This window comes from Scomber scombrus, chromosome 12 (genome assembly GCF_963691925.1).
Source record: "Scomber scombrus chromosome 12, fScoSco1.1, whole genome shotgun sequence".
Lineage (NCBI taxonomy): Eukaryota > Metazoa > Chordata > Actinopteri > Scombriformes > Scombridae > Scomber > Scomber scombrus.
The window spans coordinates 8,156,900-8,175,393 of record NC_084981.1 but is presented as its reverse complement, the minus strand read 5'-3'; the positions used below and the strand labels follow the sequence as shown (position 1 = coordinate 8,175,393).

At 40.7% G+C, this 18,494-nt stretch overlaps 2 protein-coding genes across 3 annotated transcripts in view; one reads left to right on the top strand and one right to left on the bottom strand.

The window, feature by feature from the left end:
* Positions 1–18,494, top strand: part of cdh23 (cadherin-related 23) — a 156,946-nt gene that overhangs the window by 122,383 nt on the left and 16,069 nt on the right. The window contains 7 exon segments of the mRNA XM_062430184.1: positions 112–213; positions 363–365; positions 531–680; positions 1,362–1,490; positions 2,159–2,287; positions 2,470–2,697; positions 18,247–18,468. Of these exon segments, the coding sequence (XP_062286168.1) occupies positions 112–213; positions 363–365; positions 531–680; positions 1,362–1,490; positions 2,159–2,287; positions 2,470–2,697; positions 18,247–18,468 (963 nt within the window).
* vsir (V-set immunoregulatory receptor) lies at positions 3,669–16,554 on the bottom strand. 2 transcript variants are annotated; one of them, XR_009927016.1, is made up of 8 exons: positions 16,313–16,554; positions 9,398–9,814; positions 9,059–9,109; positions 8,834–8,944; positions 8,557–8,584; positions 7,857–8,032; positions 5,388–5,890; positions 3,669–5,058 (listed from the first exon to the last, which is right to left on the bottom strand). XR_009927016.1 is itself a non-coding variant. In XM_062430185.1 (7 exons), the coding sequence occupies exons 1-7, from the start codon at positions 16,398–16,400 to the stop codon at positions 5,853–5,855; spliced, it is 909 nt and encodes a 302-aa protein (XP_062286169.1). In that variant the 5' UTR covers positions 16,401–16,554; the 3' UTR covers positions 3,669–5,852. The 2 variants fall into 2 exon arrangements, 1 of the variants encoding a protein (XP_062286169.1); XM_062430185.1 differs by having other exon boundaries at positions 3,669–5,890.

Below are 18,494 nucleotides of genomic sequence, written 5' to 3'. Positions count from 1 at the left end.
CTCTGTCTCAGTCCTTGCTCACTGTCTGTTGTATTGGGGAGATTTTTCTCCTGTGTGGACTCTTTCAAGAGGTGAAGATACAGTGCATGGTGATGTGTTTGATGTTTTCAGGGCCGTATCACAGTGACAGGCCTGCTGGATAGAGAGAAGGGAGATATGTACACCTTGACTGTTGTAGCCGATGATGGAGGACCTAAAAAGGACTCCACTGTGGTACGGTGCTTCATTCTGAATTTTACGTTATTTTATCCCTATCCATCATTCCACATGCAATTTATTACAGTGGATGTTGTGTCTATTCTGTTGTAGAAAGCTTAATGGCATTCCTCTTTTATTCATTGCATCTCTCATTGGAACTGCAGAAGGTAAGACTGATCTTTTTATAGGGCTAAAGCACATCATGAAATGTACTCATCTGAAGTATGAAAAGGGATGTTGTTGCATTTTACAGTGGGTTTGGTTATTTTAGTCATCTTGAAGATATCATTTGGTAAGTTATGGAGCCCGTATTTGATCTTATCTCTCGACAGGTGTCAATCACCATCCTGGATGAGAACGACAACAGACCCGAGTTTGACATCACATCTGATACTTCAGTGGACATCCTGGAAAACACACCCATGGGGAAGAGAGTGGCAGTTGTGCTGGGAAGGGACAAAGATGCTGGATTGAACGGACTGGTGAGAGCGAAAGAAAGCGAAACAAACTAGGGCTCAGAAGTTTGCGGGTGTTTAACTATAAAAAGGTATTAGATCATCAAAAGATCATTATCACAATTACTTCAGAAACATTACTGAAATTACATCCCCGAGACGATAGGCAGTTCCAGTGTATCTGACCTTGTTCATTTAACTGGAAATCTCCCCTGCTGCTGTACTGCACAAAAACAAAACTACAGCACAAGATGTTCTTCCATCACAAATATTGCGAAATGTTCAATAAGGTATGGGGCTTGAGGGGAGGTCACCAGTCTTCTCCTGTTTTAGATTGTGAATTATTATTTCTTTATTATTCTTTCTTATTCATACATGCAGCAGCATTTTTTCATAATCATGGCGATACGCTTGCTCTTCGTCCAGTTCTGTTGCTCAATGTGGGTCAGATACACTTTAACAGCCTTTTGTTCTTGGTAATGTCATTTCAGCATTTATATTGTTTATAAGTTTATGAAGTAATTGTTATAATGATCACTAATCTTTTCACTAATCAGCATGTACTGGGATTTAATCAAGTGTCAGAGCCTGTGCAGTCAAATGCAACTGTTTATAATAAGTGCTTCTTACTCAACCTGACATTTTCATTTTCTTACTGACACTCCTCCTTTCACTTTGTCTTTCTCATTGTGAATATTTCACTTTCAGGTCAATTTTACTCTGGTGGCAGGCAACATGGAGGATGTGTTCCAGATCAAGACAGTGAACCACACCTATGGGGAGGTCTATGTCAATGCTCCTCTTGACAGAGAGTCAGTGGACCGTTACCTACTCAAGGTTAGACAGCAATCCACATGCATCCATGAGATCTTTTACCACATCTCTTACATTCTTCAGCATTCTTATTAATGCTAACAACCCTGAACAATGGCTTAACATCTTAAATATTCCTCTATAACATTAAACATTCATGACTAAATAACACCTTTTTTCTAAATGCACTCTGCCCCCTTTCAAACCAGTGAGAAGAGGAAAGAGGAACAAAGAAATACTGACATCTCTCATTATTATCAGGATTAGTCTGTCTAGTGTTTTTATTCACCAGTGAGGTGGTAGACGTTCTCTATATGACCATATGAGCTTCACCCTGATCTTTCAATTGAATTTAACACTTGCACCACAACCCAAAATTAGTTCAAACCTCAGCCCAAAAAACCCCAAGCTGAATGTGTCTTGATAGTAGTCACTTCATAGTAAGTTGAGTACAAGCATTGACAATAGAAAGCAACTTGTTGTCGTTTTTTAGACTTTGAGATGATTTTCTTGTCAATTTTTAAAGTAAAAGGAAAAGCACCCTGAAAATTGGATTTACTTTCAACCAAGCATCAAATAAGACAGACATACACTTGATCTCTTTGACCTCTATGTGATTATATGCTGTGTGTCCAAATGCATGGTCAGGCCTACATAATAGTACACAGCAGTGCATGTGTGTGTTGTTACAGGTGCGTGCCATAGACAATGGCTCACCCCCCAGACACACTGATCACTCGCTCACCATCAACATCCTGGACGTCAATGACAATGCTCCCGTTATTGAAAGCCAGAGGGGCTACAACGTCAGCATAAGCGAGGTGGGAGTTGGCACATTACATGAAGCGTGTTTTGAAAAAGTTCTTTAGTCTTGTGTGGACCTTACGTGAAGTACTGGTGGTTTTCAGTTGACACAATAATATTTCACCATGCAGTCACAAGTTTGCGTTTATACTACCACAGGCAATTGGTATCGACGCCTCTTTTATTATGTAAATTGCAGAATGTTGGAGGAGGTACGTCAGTGCTCCGCGTGACAGCTACAGACAGGGACATGGGCCCCAATGCCATGCTGTTCTACTACATCACCGCCGGAAACCAGGACCTAACCTTCCGCATGGACCGTGTGACAGGAGAGATGGTAACGCGTCCAGCCCCTCCGGATCGCGAGCGCCAGCAAGAATATCGACTCGTTGTCACAGTGGAAGATGATGGCACTCCACCTTTGTCGGTAAGACTAAAGGAACAGAAACTGCAACAAGTAGTTCACTATAAAAAATCCATCTCAATCTCTTGTAATGAGATCATTTTCTTCAATCAATTGATATTTTCTCTTGACACTTCATCTCATTATGGTGGTGGGTCAGTTAGGGGATCCAGCATCACTTTTTGCTATTATACCCTCTTTTGGTCACTCACTGTAGTCCAATCAGTAATAACGATATGCTCATTCTGGGGACTCTCTGCAGCAGCAACAACAACAGCTGATCACTGACCTTAATTCTACCAGTGCAAATAAGATATGACACACATTAAGGCCACCTGGCTTTATACAGCCCACACACTAAATTCACTACAGTGGTTGGTGGATCAGCTGTAAAGGCAAGGTACAGGAAACACCTTCGTTTGTAAACAGGAAAACCACAACTCGTTTCCAAAAAGAGGAAGGTGAGCTTCACCACTTCTCCTGTTCAGAAATGTCTGCAACAATAAGAGGCTCTTTTAAAGTTGATGCAGTCAAAAGGAGGATATGTACTGTATCACATGTGCATGCATCACCATATGATGTGTGGTTTTACTGTATGTGATGTGGCCTGCATTTTTTTTTAACTCCTGTCTAGGCAAAGTAAAAGACGGGTGGTACAAAGATATAATAAAGTAGCTCCTGCTCATACAAGATATACATTTAAAAATACAAACAGTAAAAGCGACACTGGATAGAGGACATGGCTGACACTAGGCAACCCCACATATGTCTCTGTCTGTTCTTATAAAACTAGATACTAACATTGTTTTATCATTTTCTCCTCTCAATGACAGTCTCCCTCTCGTGTGCACCATCTTGGAGGCACACAAGTGGAACAACCTTGTTCCGTTTATAATGGGTCCCCAGGCAGCAAGTACAGCACGTCCTTGTACAGTGATAGTTTTGGAGACCTTCCAGTAAAAAGGAACAATGATTTCAAAGACTAGACATAGGACTTCAAGGTGTAAGAACTCCAATTTATTATACAAGCTACAGCCAGAGCAATTTAAATGCAATATACAGAACAAACATGCTTTCACAGGATCGTTCTGCCTATGTGTTTAATACAAGCTTTGTACAACATGAAACACCAAAACACATACATACAGATGCAAACTTGCAAAAAAGCCTGTACACACACACACACACACACACACATTTTTCTTGAAACTTTAACCTCACATTCAAACACACACACAGGCAAATTTGAAAACACATCAAGACTTTGGTTTGACTACTTATGAAAGTACTCACATTTTTGAAAAACAAAAAATAACAATTTAAAATACCCTGTCCTACACACCTGCTACACATCATTTGGAGATGATATCCTGCTGCTACATATTTACGTCAATTTTTTTTTTAAAACCCACCAGTGGTTCCTCACGACAACAATAACAATATTGCAATCATCTAATTTTCTGTCATCATTCTCTATGATCATTTTCTGTCATCTACATCCACTTTCATGTGGTTCGGTTAACATTCCTCCACACTAAACAATGTTAACTTATTAACAGTCACGCAACAGTAACACGACAAAATAAGAATAACTCTAATATACACATCCCGACAATAAAATCAAGATACATTTTTTTACAATCCAGAAAAAAAAATATGTTATAAACCATAATTTGCACGAGGACAGCAGTTTAACTTTTTTTGGCGTCTTATGATTTTTAGTAAGAATTTATTAGGTTACATTCAGAACAGTTTTAATAAACAAAACAATTACATGATCAAACTGTACATAAGCGTGAATTAATTTTTTTTTTAATTACAATTTCTCACATTTATTGATTTTATGAAAATATTTAAGGCTACTGTGAAGTGCTGCATTTTTGAGAGAATATGAAGGAAGGAAGGAAGTAGTATTTAAAGCAACAAAGCTGACAGTAACAGTGAGAAAAGAAGCAGAGGCCATCTTGAAATGATACAGTAACAATGACGTTGCTGTAAGTTTCTGTAAAGTTTCTGTAAACTTGTTCAAGAAATATTGGGACTTCTTTGACTGTCCTCTTTGGTATGTAGCTGTTACAGCCACTTATTATGATAACAGGAATGAGAGAGACGCTTTTTCACTTTCACACCTTTAGTTTGGTTCACTTGGTCCAGACCAAAGAAAAGAAGTGATAGTTTTCTTTTTAGTGAGTTTTGTATTCTCACTGACACATGTATTTACATGGAATGACAGATAACTCATTCAGTTTACATTTTTGGGGATTGTCATCCTCTATCATTAACACTGTAAACACCAATGAGTAACAAATCTAAAGTTTACTCCAAGTTTATTCCAGTGTCTGACAGCAAGATACTTTAATACAAGGACACAATCATCTCATCTTTCTGTTTTAACCTCTTTTCATTTTCTGATTTATCAAGGAAAATCCCTGCACTCATATGGTGGCATGCATATCATATTAGCTTGTAGTAGTAATAGTTACCAAGTGATCTTTCATAATTACATGGGAGATTGTAATAGCTTTGCTTTTAAAATCATGCTGAAATCTGTGATATATTTACTATCACACCACTGTTTATTTGGTCATTTTGCAAAAAATGAACTGCACCAGAGTTAAACTGATAAAGGACAGAAACCAGGTGGTTTAAGTCTGATTGTTGGTCCGCACCAGGTTTCGAATCATCAAAAAATGAACCAAACCAAACAAGTAAACTCACCATAGTTTGTCTGAACCAACTGCACCAAACATGTTAGGTGTGTAAGTCCACAGGATCTGCTTAACCACTCCTGCACACAGCAGAACCCCACCCTCATCACCCTGGTATCGTCTCAAGCAGCAGGCCCCACCTGACCAGGGTACCTGTTGGTCCACAAGCCGTTGTCAGCATTTGGATGGAGCGTCACACACATACCCAGCTCCCGCCACAACACAAATGCTCACAAGCAAAAGTTCACTCTTGGCCCCCTGGCTGTTGTTGCAGGTGGAACAAATGTTTGAACAAAAAATGCAGTCTGTTCCCTCCTGCGGCCCAGACACTGTACAGATGACAGTCCCAGTAGAGGTAATTGTGAGATAGATCATAAGGGCAATATTGCTGTGAAGGCAGAGAGAGGAAGAAGAGAATCGGAGGACTTTTCAGGTCAGCAGTGAGAGCGACGAAGGAGGTTTCACACCTCTTTAAATCTGCACTAAGTCTGGAGACTCAGGGATGGTGTCTGGAATAGAGAATAGTCAATGTCAGTGAGAGTGTAGAAAACATAGCAGGTAATATACATTTATCAACCTGCACAATGTAACACATATGAGTGATTCATTCAAATGGCACTTTCCATTTCTGTCTTGACAAAAGACACAACCGCATTTCTGTTTCAAATCTTCCAACATTTTAGTTCAGTCTCACACAGAAACCGATTGATTTCTTTAGAATTAGGTGTGTTTAGCGAGAAACTTGTTTTTTAAAAAAAGGAACAAAGAGGCTTCGAGTGTGAGTTGCAACATTTTGTAGATAAGAGGGAACTGCTGCTAGTTAATTCCGCTCAGTTGATGGTCATCTGGCTCAAAAAAAATGAAGAAGAAAGCTGAAGTGTGGCTTTTAGACATGCAACAGAAAACTTGAGGCACGAAACCAAGCCCTGTGTACTGCACAATATTTATAGTCCTCTGAAGGAAATGGGCTCTGACAGGGAAAATCCACCATGTCAAATGTAAAAGATATGTTTTCTTTCAAGGATCACTGATGGTTTTATCAATTTCCGTGGCTATCTCCAGAGGAGAAACATAGCTGTAATCTGAGATGCCATCAAGCAGCGGAAGTTTCCATCTGACATTTATCGTAAGCAGAGGTTTTCCCACTAGTGACATTACGCTTCAAGTTCTATTTGTGTACATGAAGCAAAACTGCAGCATCTCTATTAGGCTTCTGATATGGGGGTGGCTCACTTCCACCTCCTGTTTCACTTGTTGCAGTGCTCTAACTTCTGACATACATTGTATTGTCAAAGGATGAGCCCTAGTAAGTATTTCTAAGATGTAATTCGTTCACACTAAATTGTCAAAGGTTAGAGAAATAACATTCATGTGATGGATTAGAGTGGATTTTGACTAAGTCTGTTTTTTGTGCTGCCAGGAAATGGGGCAATCCACCTCAGTATGCCCGGAATGTCTGCACAGGTGCCCCGGGAATCGGTACAAAAACACTCAGGATTGAACCCCTTCACCGTAACTAATGTTTCAGTATTATTTCAAGTTGAGGCAGAGAGAACGGCTGAAGAGGCCATTAGTGTTAAATGAGAGTGCTGATGGGTGGAGAATGACTTTTGAGAGAGGCAAGAGGAGAATTAAGAGGATGACGACAAAAGAAGATGGTGATTTCAGCTGTGTGTGTGGGGGGGGGGCAGGGGTGGGCGGTATTTAATCTCCTTACACAATATGTTTCTTTCTTAGTCATGTCAGATTTCAAACCCAGCTGTTTTGGGTGCGAACTTGCAATTTTGCACAATGGTGTGAACATCTTTCCGCTGCACCATATGCAGGATGTTTCAGCAAATCGTGCATGGTTGGTTTTTGATTGCATCAGTTTTTTAACACAGCATACGTTTTGAAACACGCATTTCCAGAACTTTGTACTTCTGTATTATACACGTTCTTTTGCACATTGTTTGAACAATTGCGTGACCTTTAGGGTTATCAGATGTGTGCTTTCAGAAATGTGTTAATAATGCTCAATTTACCACAACACTCACTCCGAAACTGAAAGGTGGTCACTGTGAAATTACTCACACTCATCTTTTTTGTGTTGTAGAGCTTTGACATACGTTAATGGACAGAAAATGAACGAATCAGAGAAAGGGTCAGATGTCTCAGATTGTGCTGAATAAGTTATGTGTCTCATGTTTAATAAGCATCTTTTATCAGTAGATGGTTGTATTTTCCCTATCCTGGGTCCCTAGAATAAGTTTCTCTGTATTTTCCTGCTTTATTGCATGCCCTGTAGTGTGTGGAGTTTTGTTTGTCAGGATCTATAGTTGTGTGTGTGTGTGTGTGTGTGTGTGTGTGTGTGTGTGTGTGTGTGTGTGTGTGTGTGTGTGTGTGTGTGTGTGTGTGTGTGTGTGTGTGTGTGTGTGTGTGTGTGTGTGTGTGTGTGTGTCTGTGTGTGTGTGTGTGTGTGTGCGCGTATCCTACCTTCGATTGGGAAGAACACGTCACCGTGAACAGGAGGAGTGAAGGGGGTTCCTGGCTCAGACAACAGGTGGCGTCCTGTCTCTGAGGACTGTCTGGTCATGATCTGAGAAACAGTACGGGTCTTAATCTGCGGTGATCCCCCGAGAAACACAGGGTTCTCGTGGCCTTGAGCCTCACTGAACATGCACACACACACACACACACACACACACACACGTACACAAGAAAGAGAATCATGGTTATGACAAAATGCAAATGTGATGCAAACAGTGTTTCAACACTCATCAGTTGCTCAAGACAAGTTTCAGCGTTGAATTCTCACAGCAATCATTCAGGGCTTGATTTGATGATTTGTAATACATGTAAACTCTCTGAAACTGGAAATGTTTTCCACAAAGTCTAACTTTTTGTAATTGATTTCCTACAAAATATATTCAAGTGGCAGGAAACATACAGTAACATGCAGTGTAAATGCCACCAAGGACTACCAATGTTCTGAGCAAAAGGATTTCTTGTTGTACGTCATTGTGGTAATTTGTCAAAATAAAATGGCCCAATTGACCTATTGTGTAAAAAATGTTCAGTGTGGCCAGAACATAGCAGAAAATCCACATACACAGTATTATTATTCTAAAGAGCAGGTGTGGTATTAAACACAGTCTGTGGGACCAGCTGCCTGACAGACTGTGGGAAAACGTACCTGTCCATCCTCACCAGCTCTTGTGCACCTGGGAGAGAGGAAACAGGAAATAGGCCATTGTGAATGAATTGAAACAGAGCGGAACACTACAGATAGAGTGTGAATGTGCTTCCTACTGTGTGAAATACACTTAATCTACCACGCTGGGAAATGTGTGTCGGGGAAAAAAAACACTATGGGTAACCCAGAGTGAGAGATTTATATTTGACCCATGGCGTGGATGTGGAAATTACTTTGTCTGTGTGTGCGCTTGTTTGTGCATATTGGTAATACGTACGTCTGCTCGACTGGGCGTTGTACCTCTGTTTGTACACAAGCACCAGAATAAGAGGCAGTGAGAGCAGAGCCAAGATGCAGGCTGCTATGGCCAAGGCCACTGGCACAGAGCCTGGGGAAACAACAGACAGACTGTGAGTTAAATAAACCGAACCAACCAAACCATAAAGAACTGGCCACTTAATTCTTAGCTACCAGGCATGAAGGCTTGAATAAGGTAACATACCTCCAGGTGGTGCTGGATCCCAGACTGTGCACTCTTGGGATCCATTTCTCCCTGGAAGGAGAGAATAAAAACATTGTTTTTCACATACATCACAGTGTAGAATTGTTTTGGGTTTCTGCCTGCTAAATGCAACAGTACATATGGTCTTTTTGCACAATGGTGAAAATGCGCAGTTAAAGACCACATCTCCATAGAATTAAGGAAACTAGCATAACATCATTGTCGTACTTAGCAGCTTGCAAAAGTCAATGTGGTTATGAGAGTTACCTTCTTCCCTTTTCAGTTTAACATCTATGTTAACTTACAGTACATTCACATCCATTAATTTGATGTCCTTACGTGGTGTTACTTGGAGTATAACGTGACTGTGGGGCTTCTGCACGAGGGTTCTGTGATTATTCTCCACATGGAAGTCCAGGACCATACAGCAGTAGCGACCTTGGTCAGCGGGCATCACATTCTCTAGAGACATCCAGAAGTTCTTCTCTGCCGATCCAAAGTGCAAGCCAGCGGGCAAAGTGTGGTTGCCATGGGGATGGGCACCAATGGTAATACCGCGTGGGCCCTGCCGTCCTGTACAGTGCTGGTCACTGTGCTGTGTAAAAAGCCAGCTATTTCTCAAGGCATCTTTAGGGTACAAGGTGGCACCTCTCTGGGCACACAACAGTTTCACAGTTGCTCCCGTGGGACAGGTGTAGTACAGGTGGGGAGCGGAAACACCCAGCGTAGCGTGGGCGTGGGACATCTCGCCATTGGCTAGAGAAAAGACAATAATGGAAGAATGTCACTCATTCTAAGTTAGACCTTTCAGTTAGTGCTTCCTCTCCAAATATTTTACAGCCCATACAAGCTCTGCCAAGTTAGAGACAATAAAGGTTTGAGTTATGGCTGTGGTCATGGTTAAAGTCTGACAATCACTCTGCAGGAAGGGGGAATTTTGTATGAAGTGGAAATTAGATTACCTTGCAAGGCAGCTGGATTTGCGAGATCACACCAGAGTCCATCTCGTCAGACTGGCGGTTCGGATCACAGTCGCAAATCCAGCTGCCTCACAAGGTAAGACGGTGATGGACAGATGGTTCATCCAATCACCTGCCAAGTGTTTTTTTTGAAAACGCGTGCCCTTTTCCAAACAGTTCCCATGGCCAACTTCTCAGATGGTTCTGTGTAACAAACCATCTGGCGCGTCAGGTTAGAATTTAGAGGAACTACCTATGAATTACAACTCCCAGTGTGTGTTGCAGATGACAAAGAAAATCCAGAGGAAAGAGGGGATTATATTTAGTAAAAATATTAAAGTCACATGTTAAGTTTATTTTAATGGCAGTGGCAGCCTTTTTTTCAGGTTCAATTTCCAGCACATTTGTATTATTAAACTGCATGAAATATGACATAATAATAGAAGAAAACTAAATTAGAAAAGAATTAAGAAAAAATCCAATTAAGAAAAAAACTTTAGAGGCCAACAATGTTTTAAATGGTAATATTATAAGATTATTTATAATAATGCAAGTACATTATGGATTTCATTGTTTAAATTGCTTAAATATGGCAGATTTATGCTTCATGAAAGCACTGCCATGATATCATAAGATAATATAATCAAACCGGAAGGTGTTGGTTAAATCACAGATTCATTCAAATGATGTCTGAGCTAGAGGTGAGTTGGATGAAGTTTCTGCCTGGTACCACTAGTCATAACACAAACAACCACACTGCAAAAACTAATTATCACAACTCATCATGGTCTGTTTATCACAACAATATAAATGTAGATTTAAAGCTACAATGCCGCTAAGGTACAACAATTTCCTATGTCCTATTTCTGCACACTATCGCTTCCTGGTTTTTGTGCATTTTAGGTCAGCGCAGCATGCTTCCTGTTCTGTGTATTCGTACTGTGGTTACAGATAGTACATAGTCTACTGGCTAAAATAAATATACTAACCTCCTGTGGGATTTAAATTGCCTGTTCCTCCCAGACAGCTACCGAGGGAGATGCTAGCCAATATATACAGGATCTCATGTGACATGTCTTTTGCCGTCAAACTTGGCAAAGTGTTGAAATCTGACTTTAGCATTTGCGCTTTCTAACCTTGCAACCGTCATTGACAGAAATAGAGCAAGAGACACACTGGCTCTAGGAGGAATGAGGGTAAACATTTTCACATATTTCAGGTTGAATTGTTATATATACTGGAAGTCATTCCTCCAAAAACCACTGACAGTGTGGTATCATATGACCCCAATAATTGCGGTGAAATCTCCCATTCCACCTCTCAAGACTGTCAGAGATCCTTTGGTCATACCTTTATGTATGATTAGGAAATCAAAAAGACAGCTGTGTGTCATTTCTTGATTTATTGCATAAACCATTCCCTCGCTAACACTTGCATATACACACTCTCACATTCAACCACATCCTGCTGCTCAAAGTTCTTCAGTGCAGTGGTGGAATGCACAAACAGATCAACCCTTAATGTATGCTCTGAATGATTCTTTCAGTGCACTAACACAACAAAACCAACATATCCTCAGGCTAAGGCAGTCTGAAACTACTCTCTAAACCTACTCTGTGCAATGCACCCTTACTGCACATAATGCAGCATCAACCCACATAATGAATGACTCTCATATCCAGTGTGTAAAAACAACAGAACTCTTCCAATCTATATTTCTCTGTTTAAATACATCATTACCTTGTCTGTAATAGATTGCGGTGGTGGCTTTGCATCCACGAACGCTGTACAAAGGACAGGAAGGCTGCTTGTGGTTGCATGTGAATGCAACTTTGAAACAAGAGTGGGGGTGGACTGCAGTCAAAAAGAAGTTTTTATGCAAGTATTATCACAGTGGTATAATGGATCAGAAATGTCAAATGTTTTTGGGGGTGGCAGGGGAGGACTAGCCAGTGCTAGAAATTGAGGAGTGGACTTCCTTCCTGAGTTGTCCCGGCACGCGAACATGGCTCCCACTCCTCCCACTCCTCCCACTCCTCCTGTCTGACTCCTTATTATTGAAATCTAAATGACAGAAGGCCACAGCTGCTACTGCTGTTGCTGCACAGCTCTTTATGGGCTAAAATTTTCAAGCAGGTTGCACCTCCACTCACACCTTAATCAGTAATGATTGCAAGTGCAGGTGTTTTCCATCTGCTGTCAAAGGAAAAACACATGCTGTTACATCACTGATTGAACCACAACATGCTTCAAAGTTGAAACCCACAGAGAGCAGTGACAGCAGACTTTTGTGATGAATTTTTAAATTAAGCATATTTATAGCATTACCACTGTTTGTCTGTGGGGGAGAAGATGCAACATGTGAGAATGATATTTTAGTCTATACATCAATAATGGCTCATGGCCAAATAAGTGGTGGGTTTACACTCTGCTGGATATTACATAAAGTAGCTGACCTGCCAACGAACTCTGCTTTATGATTAGCTGTGCATGTTTGTATATACAGTAAGTGTCACAGTGTGCGAGGTACGTGCCATGTTCCTGTGTCTGCGACTGAACTCTGCACTAGCCATTGTGTGCAGGGGAGCAATATGATGACCGGGGAGGGTGATTAAAGTGAAACTGTTTCCCCCACGGCTGTTCCTGCCACTGTGGAGGGACAATAGGAGGGCAAGCCCTTATCCTCTCCTGTTTCACACCCACACTGCCTTCCTTCCTGCCCTTCTTTTTGACAACTCTTCCCCTGTTTCTCTAGCCGTATTTGCACTGGTGAGGATGGCTTTCTGGCAAAGGAGAGAGTTTTTGTAATAAAATATGTTTAATATCTGAATTTACCTTTTGCCCGAGCCAAAAAAGGGTCAAAAAAGGTACTAGGTTGACAGCTAGAAAACTATTATACACATCACATATATTCCAGATATCTAACTGACAAGATCAGGCCTTTCTAGAATAGTTGTGGAAACGATTATCATGTGTTTTATCATCCCAGGTGCCAAGTGTGCACTGTTTTTCCACAGTGTCAGCACAATCTGAACTGTGATGTGGTTGCAACCAGGTACAATACCGCCTTTCCCCATATCTGGAGCAGATGGGATTTTTTTTTTTAACTTGTGTACACCAGACATCTGTGTTTTGGCTCCATTATAGATCTAAGTTTCCTCCTGTGATCTCTGTTCTCGGGATCCTGATAGCCCCTCAGGGCCCAGGAACAGGCCCTCTTTTGTTTTAAGCTTGAAATGCCACCTGTTTAGGACATGTTGTCTCTGACAGCTTTCTTTCTTACATTCAGGCATGCAGCATGGCCTGTGTGAATTAATTAAACCATGTCCTAATTTCTTCTTAGTTTAATTACTTTGGATACTCTCTGTAAGAATCAATTTAATTGCTCTTCTGTATTAAAGAGGTCTTGACACAATACTGCCCAGTGAACATACTTTACTGGTAAATCTGGTATCCTTTTACTTACATGAGGTCACTACCTGTGTTTGTACAAGTGCTTCCCCACGCACCTCTGTCCCCACCCATTTTCACACCTGTAATGGTAATGAATAACCCATTACAGGGCGTTAATGAAACCAGCAGGGGGATCCCAGATTATCTCTTAAACACGCACATGAAGAGAGAGAGTTTCAGTTGAAGCTGCTGGCATACTAAACAGATGTATTAGGCTTCTTTTTTTTCTAAAGTGGCACAAAAGACACTAACTACCCACTCATAAAAGGAAGTTGGTTATGGGAGTGCTTTGGTAGCTGAGTGGTTGCAGCGCATGCCACTTGGAAGCAGCGTCCCCGGTTCAATTCCGGCAAGGGACCTTGCCACACCAGCCCCTCTCTCTCTCCCTGTTTCCTGTTGGTCTCTCTACCACCCACTGACAAAATAAAGGCAAAAATGCCCAAACATAAATATTACTTCTTTTATATTTTATTTAAAAAAAGGAAGTTTCAGTCACAGGCCATTATGCCCAGAGAGTTGAACTTGTTTGTGAAATGTCCTATTTAAACAGTCCTGGTCTCTCCACTTTATCTACTTCTTCCTCTTTATATACTACTTTACATTTAGGTACGACACTGGTGTTGTGTAATGACAGCTTCGTAAGCAAATTTACAACATCATTGCAACATTTCTTTTAACTGCAGCAACAGTGCAGCTAAAATGTCATTTTGAAATTGTAAATGGGACTTTTTGTACTTTTGAAACAAAAGAAAATTACTTTTTGCAGTAAACTTTGCAGTTACATAATTTTAGCCCACAGACTTCATGATTATCAACTAGTCAAGTGTTGTCCTGTTCACTCTGTCAGTTTAAAGAGCTTCCTTTATTGTGACTATATTGTTGTGTTCTTACTGTTAACATTTCAGATATTTCCTGACTAAAGCACATTAGGTTGTTGTTGTTGTTGTTGCAGTGAGTAGAAGCAGTCAAGGCTCTGTCATGGGTGGTCAATGCTGTATCCTTGGGCTGTTTATGAGAATCAGCAGAGTGGGACACGTCCTTACCAGCAGTATAGAAAGCCACCAGGATTTTTGGTGACTTACCACTGCATAATAAACATCAAGATGACAACTATGACTGTTTGAAAAACCTTTAAAAATGCAAGATCTACAAAATTCATGAGCGAGGGCTCCCCCTTCTCTATTGTATACTTATTACTCATGCACATGCAGTAAACTCCCACACATAAACGCAATTACACAACAGAAACATTTTGTCTCCCTGAGGCCTGCTCTTGTTGATGAGATTGACCCAGGAAACCGTTTTTTATTGCTGCACCCTAATAATGATTTATTCATTTAGTAGAGGGGATCAATACACAGCGTGAGCTCTGGTGGAGAAAGTATTTCAGACCAAAAAAGAGAGAGTGGTTACATCCTGTTGAGTTCATTGACTACTTTAGCCTGTGCCATTGTGCTCCATAGAGACTAAATGCTTATCTTGACTGAGAGGAAAAGAACCACTGATTATTGGCCTGTTTATCTCAAGTCGTGGTTTGTGGAAGAGAAATCCATTATTGGCAGTAGCACAAACAGCTGTTTTCATCATAGGCTGAAAAAGGAAGGAAACTTCCCCACAAAGACGACATAACAGGGCAGGGCACTGGCGCTTTAAAGGTAATTTTCAGTCTTTAATTGGAGCATCAAGAGTTCCCACAGGCAACATAAATATTGAAATTACTAACACTGTTTACATTAGAAGTTATTACAAAGTGTACTTCAGAGTGGCCCTTTTACTGGATATCTTATCAACATTTGAACGTTACATATGTCCTGAACGATATTATTAAATATTTTTTATGATGATTTGGCCTAGAGGGTTAGTAAACATCTCTATTTGCATTTGATGGGCTTATCGTGTGAGTTTATCTAAATAGACCAAATCCTAAAGCCGAAAACTGATAACCTCTGCAAGGTTTCAGGGGCGTTTGAAGTGAAGTAGCGCGCGCCCCGGAGCCAACAGCTGCTTCTGCTCTCTCCACCAGCGTCAGCTGCCTACACTTCAAGCCGTGCCAACGTCCTTACTAAATCTCTGCATTTGATTACAGCCGACACGAAAACATTGGATTTGACTGGAAATGTAGCAGTAACTTATTTTCAGTCGGTGGGTAAATGACTGAGCCGCAGAGCTCACAGAGGCACAGCTGACTGAGTCTAAAAACGTGAGCGGCCGCTCTCCAGTTGTAGCTTTAAACAACCCACGGGAGGAACTTAAAAACAGCTTCACACCAGATGTGTGAACTCAAAATAACAGCAACAAACGGAACCTGAACAACGTACACTTAACAGTATGTGTGTTTACGCCTAGATGTTTACTTAAAGAAATGATTAAGCTTCAGTAAACAACAGAAAGTGTTAATATTGCCACCGAGTTCTCAAGAAAATAAATAGTAACAACCAAGTCTTTAAATTGTCTGAGTTTGAAAATATAGAAGTTGGTAAACTGTAACATGTAACCTACAGAAGTTCCGCTGGTTTTATTAGACCAGTCATATGACAGTATTCTTTCTTTTGATGACCTGTATCAGCTATATTAGGTTACTATATATCTAAAACTTGTATTTTTGTTTTCTAAACTTACTGTAACAAACATTAGCTACCTACGTGTCTTATGTCGAATATCTTTTGGTTTAAAATGAACAAAAACCTAAATCTCCTGTTCTCCATCAGTGTATCCAGTGAATTGGTTAGTCTCTAATGAAGCTTTAACAACAAGCTGACACACGCCCGAACAGTCAAACAGTCTGTTAAACAGCAGCAGCTCAGCAGAAGATGTCAGTCTGTGTGTTTTAATATATGCTTACCTCCAGCTATGTAAAAGAGACCACAGCAAAACCAAAATATGAACTTCATCCCCCAAAGTGGCCTCGGACAGGGTAATCCCCACTTCATGGTTGTCTGGATGATGAGCCAAAAAAGTTGAAAAGAACTATTTCTACAGTTAACTTAGGTTCAAATCTTTTTCCCTTCACTTTAAAACTGGGTAGTTTATCTCAACTTTACACCAAGGCACAGAGAGGAAGTTGGCAAGCCTGTGTCACGTTGTTTCCAACTTCATTTACTCTGTACTCCGTTTAAAAAAGCGACGTGATAGTAGAGGCAAAACGCTCCTCCCCCCACTGTCACTCTCTCTCTCTCTCTCTCTCTCTCTCTCTCTCTCTCTCTCTCTCTCTCTCTCTCTCTCTCTCTCTCTCTCTCTCTCTCTCTCTCTCTCTTCCTCTCTTCCTCTCTCTCTCCCTGCCCCACCCCCAAGGGAATAGCAGATGAAAAACATCAACAGTCTGACCAGCCAGTGTAAATCCTCATAAACAAATAGTACATCAACAACAAAGTTTATAAACTATACACAAAATGTCAAAGTGGTATTCCAGAAATGTAGTATTGCATGTCAAGGTTGAGGGAATTTTTAGAAAGAATGGAAAGAGTTTCTTTTATTTGAAAGAAAAAAAAAAAAAAAGTTAATGCAAAACAATGGCAGAGATTTCTACTTCTAGTCCTTAGTATTAATTACACTCTACAACACTGGATCCTAAAATTCCATAATGTAACTTTGGTTAGACACTGGCAGCTTGGCAAATGCGGCTGTATTTTTAAACTCTGACGGTCTGTAATACAGGCTTTTCTTCTAAAATGCTTCCTAGCAGAAGCTTGTCGCATGATACCATCAGGCTTATCCTTTTTTTGTTTCTTTAAAGCTCCTCCAGAGCCACAGAAAACATCATGCCACTGTTTTCATAGTCCTCTCACATGACAAATGACTGGTGATAGTCAAGTGTAAAATAGGTGGATTCTCCCTTTAAATTCAGGAAGTATTCAGTACAGTAGTGCTAAGTTAGAACATTTGCAATTTGTCAACATAATTTAACTGGATAATCAATAGGTGTGATTTAGTCTCATTATTATTCCATCTTTCGCTCACCAATACACACACAGACACACAAACACACACACTGCTTGCAACTCTTGGGGAAATCACAACATGGTGAAATTCTAACGGCCTCAAAAGCCACCACAGCCTGAACCAGCCAACTGTCTTTTTAGTAGCACTTGGAAGGGAACTGGGAGTTGAAACAAGAGGTCAGACTGGTGGAGCAGGAACCGTCTCTATACTCAATCTTTCAATTCTAGTTTTGCTTGCATATCAGAATCTGTCAGTGGTTTGATGAAATAGATGGAATGTTTTTTTTTTTTTTTTCGGATAGCCCTGCTGTCTCTCACTCTTCCCTCACATTTACCTTTTTTCCAGAGTGAAGCTGATGGAACAACAAGGAATGTGAACTTTTTGCCAACTTTCAGGATCTTTCCTCTGCCTCACTTAGATTTCACTTTTGGTTCCCACAAGACATGTTTTCATTGTGTTTGTAACTAAATATGCTGCTAATGTCCTGTCTCATTCTCCCATGTAAAATTAATCCTGAATATCACACGTCCTTCATAAATGAGGACAGCAATATGTTTCCTCTCATCACATCGGGAGTAAATATTATAAAAAGCTCGAAATACAAGATAGTATTGTTAAGTCATTATTTTTAAAAGAACAAATGGCGATTAGGAGACTTTTTTGTAGGTTTGGCCTTCAAATGGATTACTCATTTGTGCTTGATGTTTGTTCTCCTACATAATGGAGAATCACAACCAGGCCCAGGTGACGCCTTTAGCAGAAGTGGATCACACATTTTCAAAGTTAAATATAATCTAAAAAACAGCGGTTACAGCTGTCTCTCTGCCTCTCCCGCAGACTACAACAACCATAAACGTTCACATCGTGGACGAGAACGACAATGCCCCAGAATTTCCTGAGGAGGAGTATGTCACAGTGCTGAGCGAGGGGCCAGAAACAGTGGGTGCCACCATCGCCACGGTAACAGCCATTGACCCAGATGAGGGTCTGAACGGCACCTTGCGATACGCCATCGCTCGCGGCAACCTCATCCAGACCTTTAACATCAACAGCATCACGGTGAGACATGATAGCACTGATGTAAT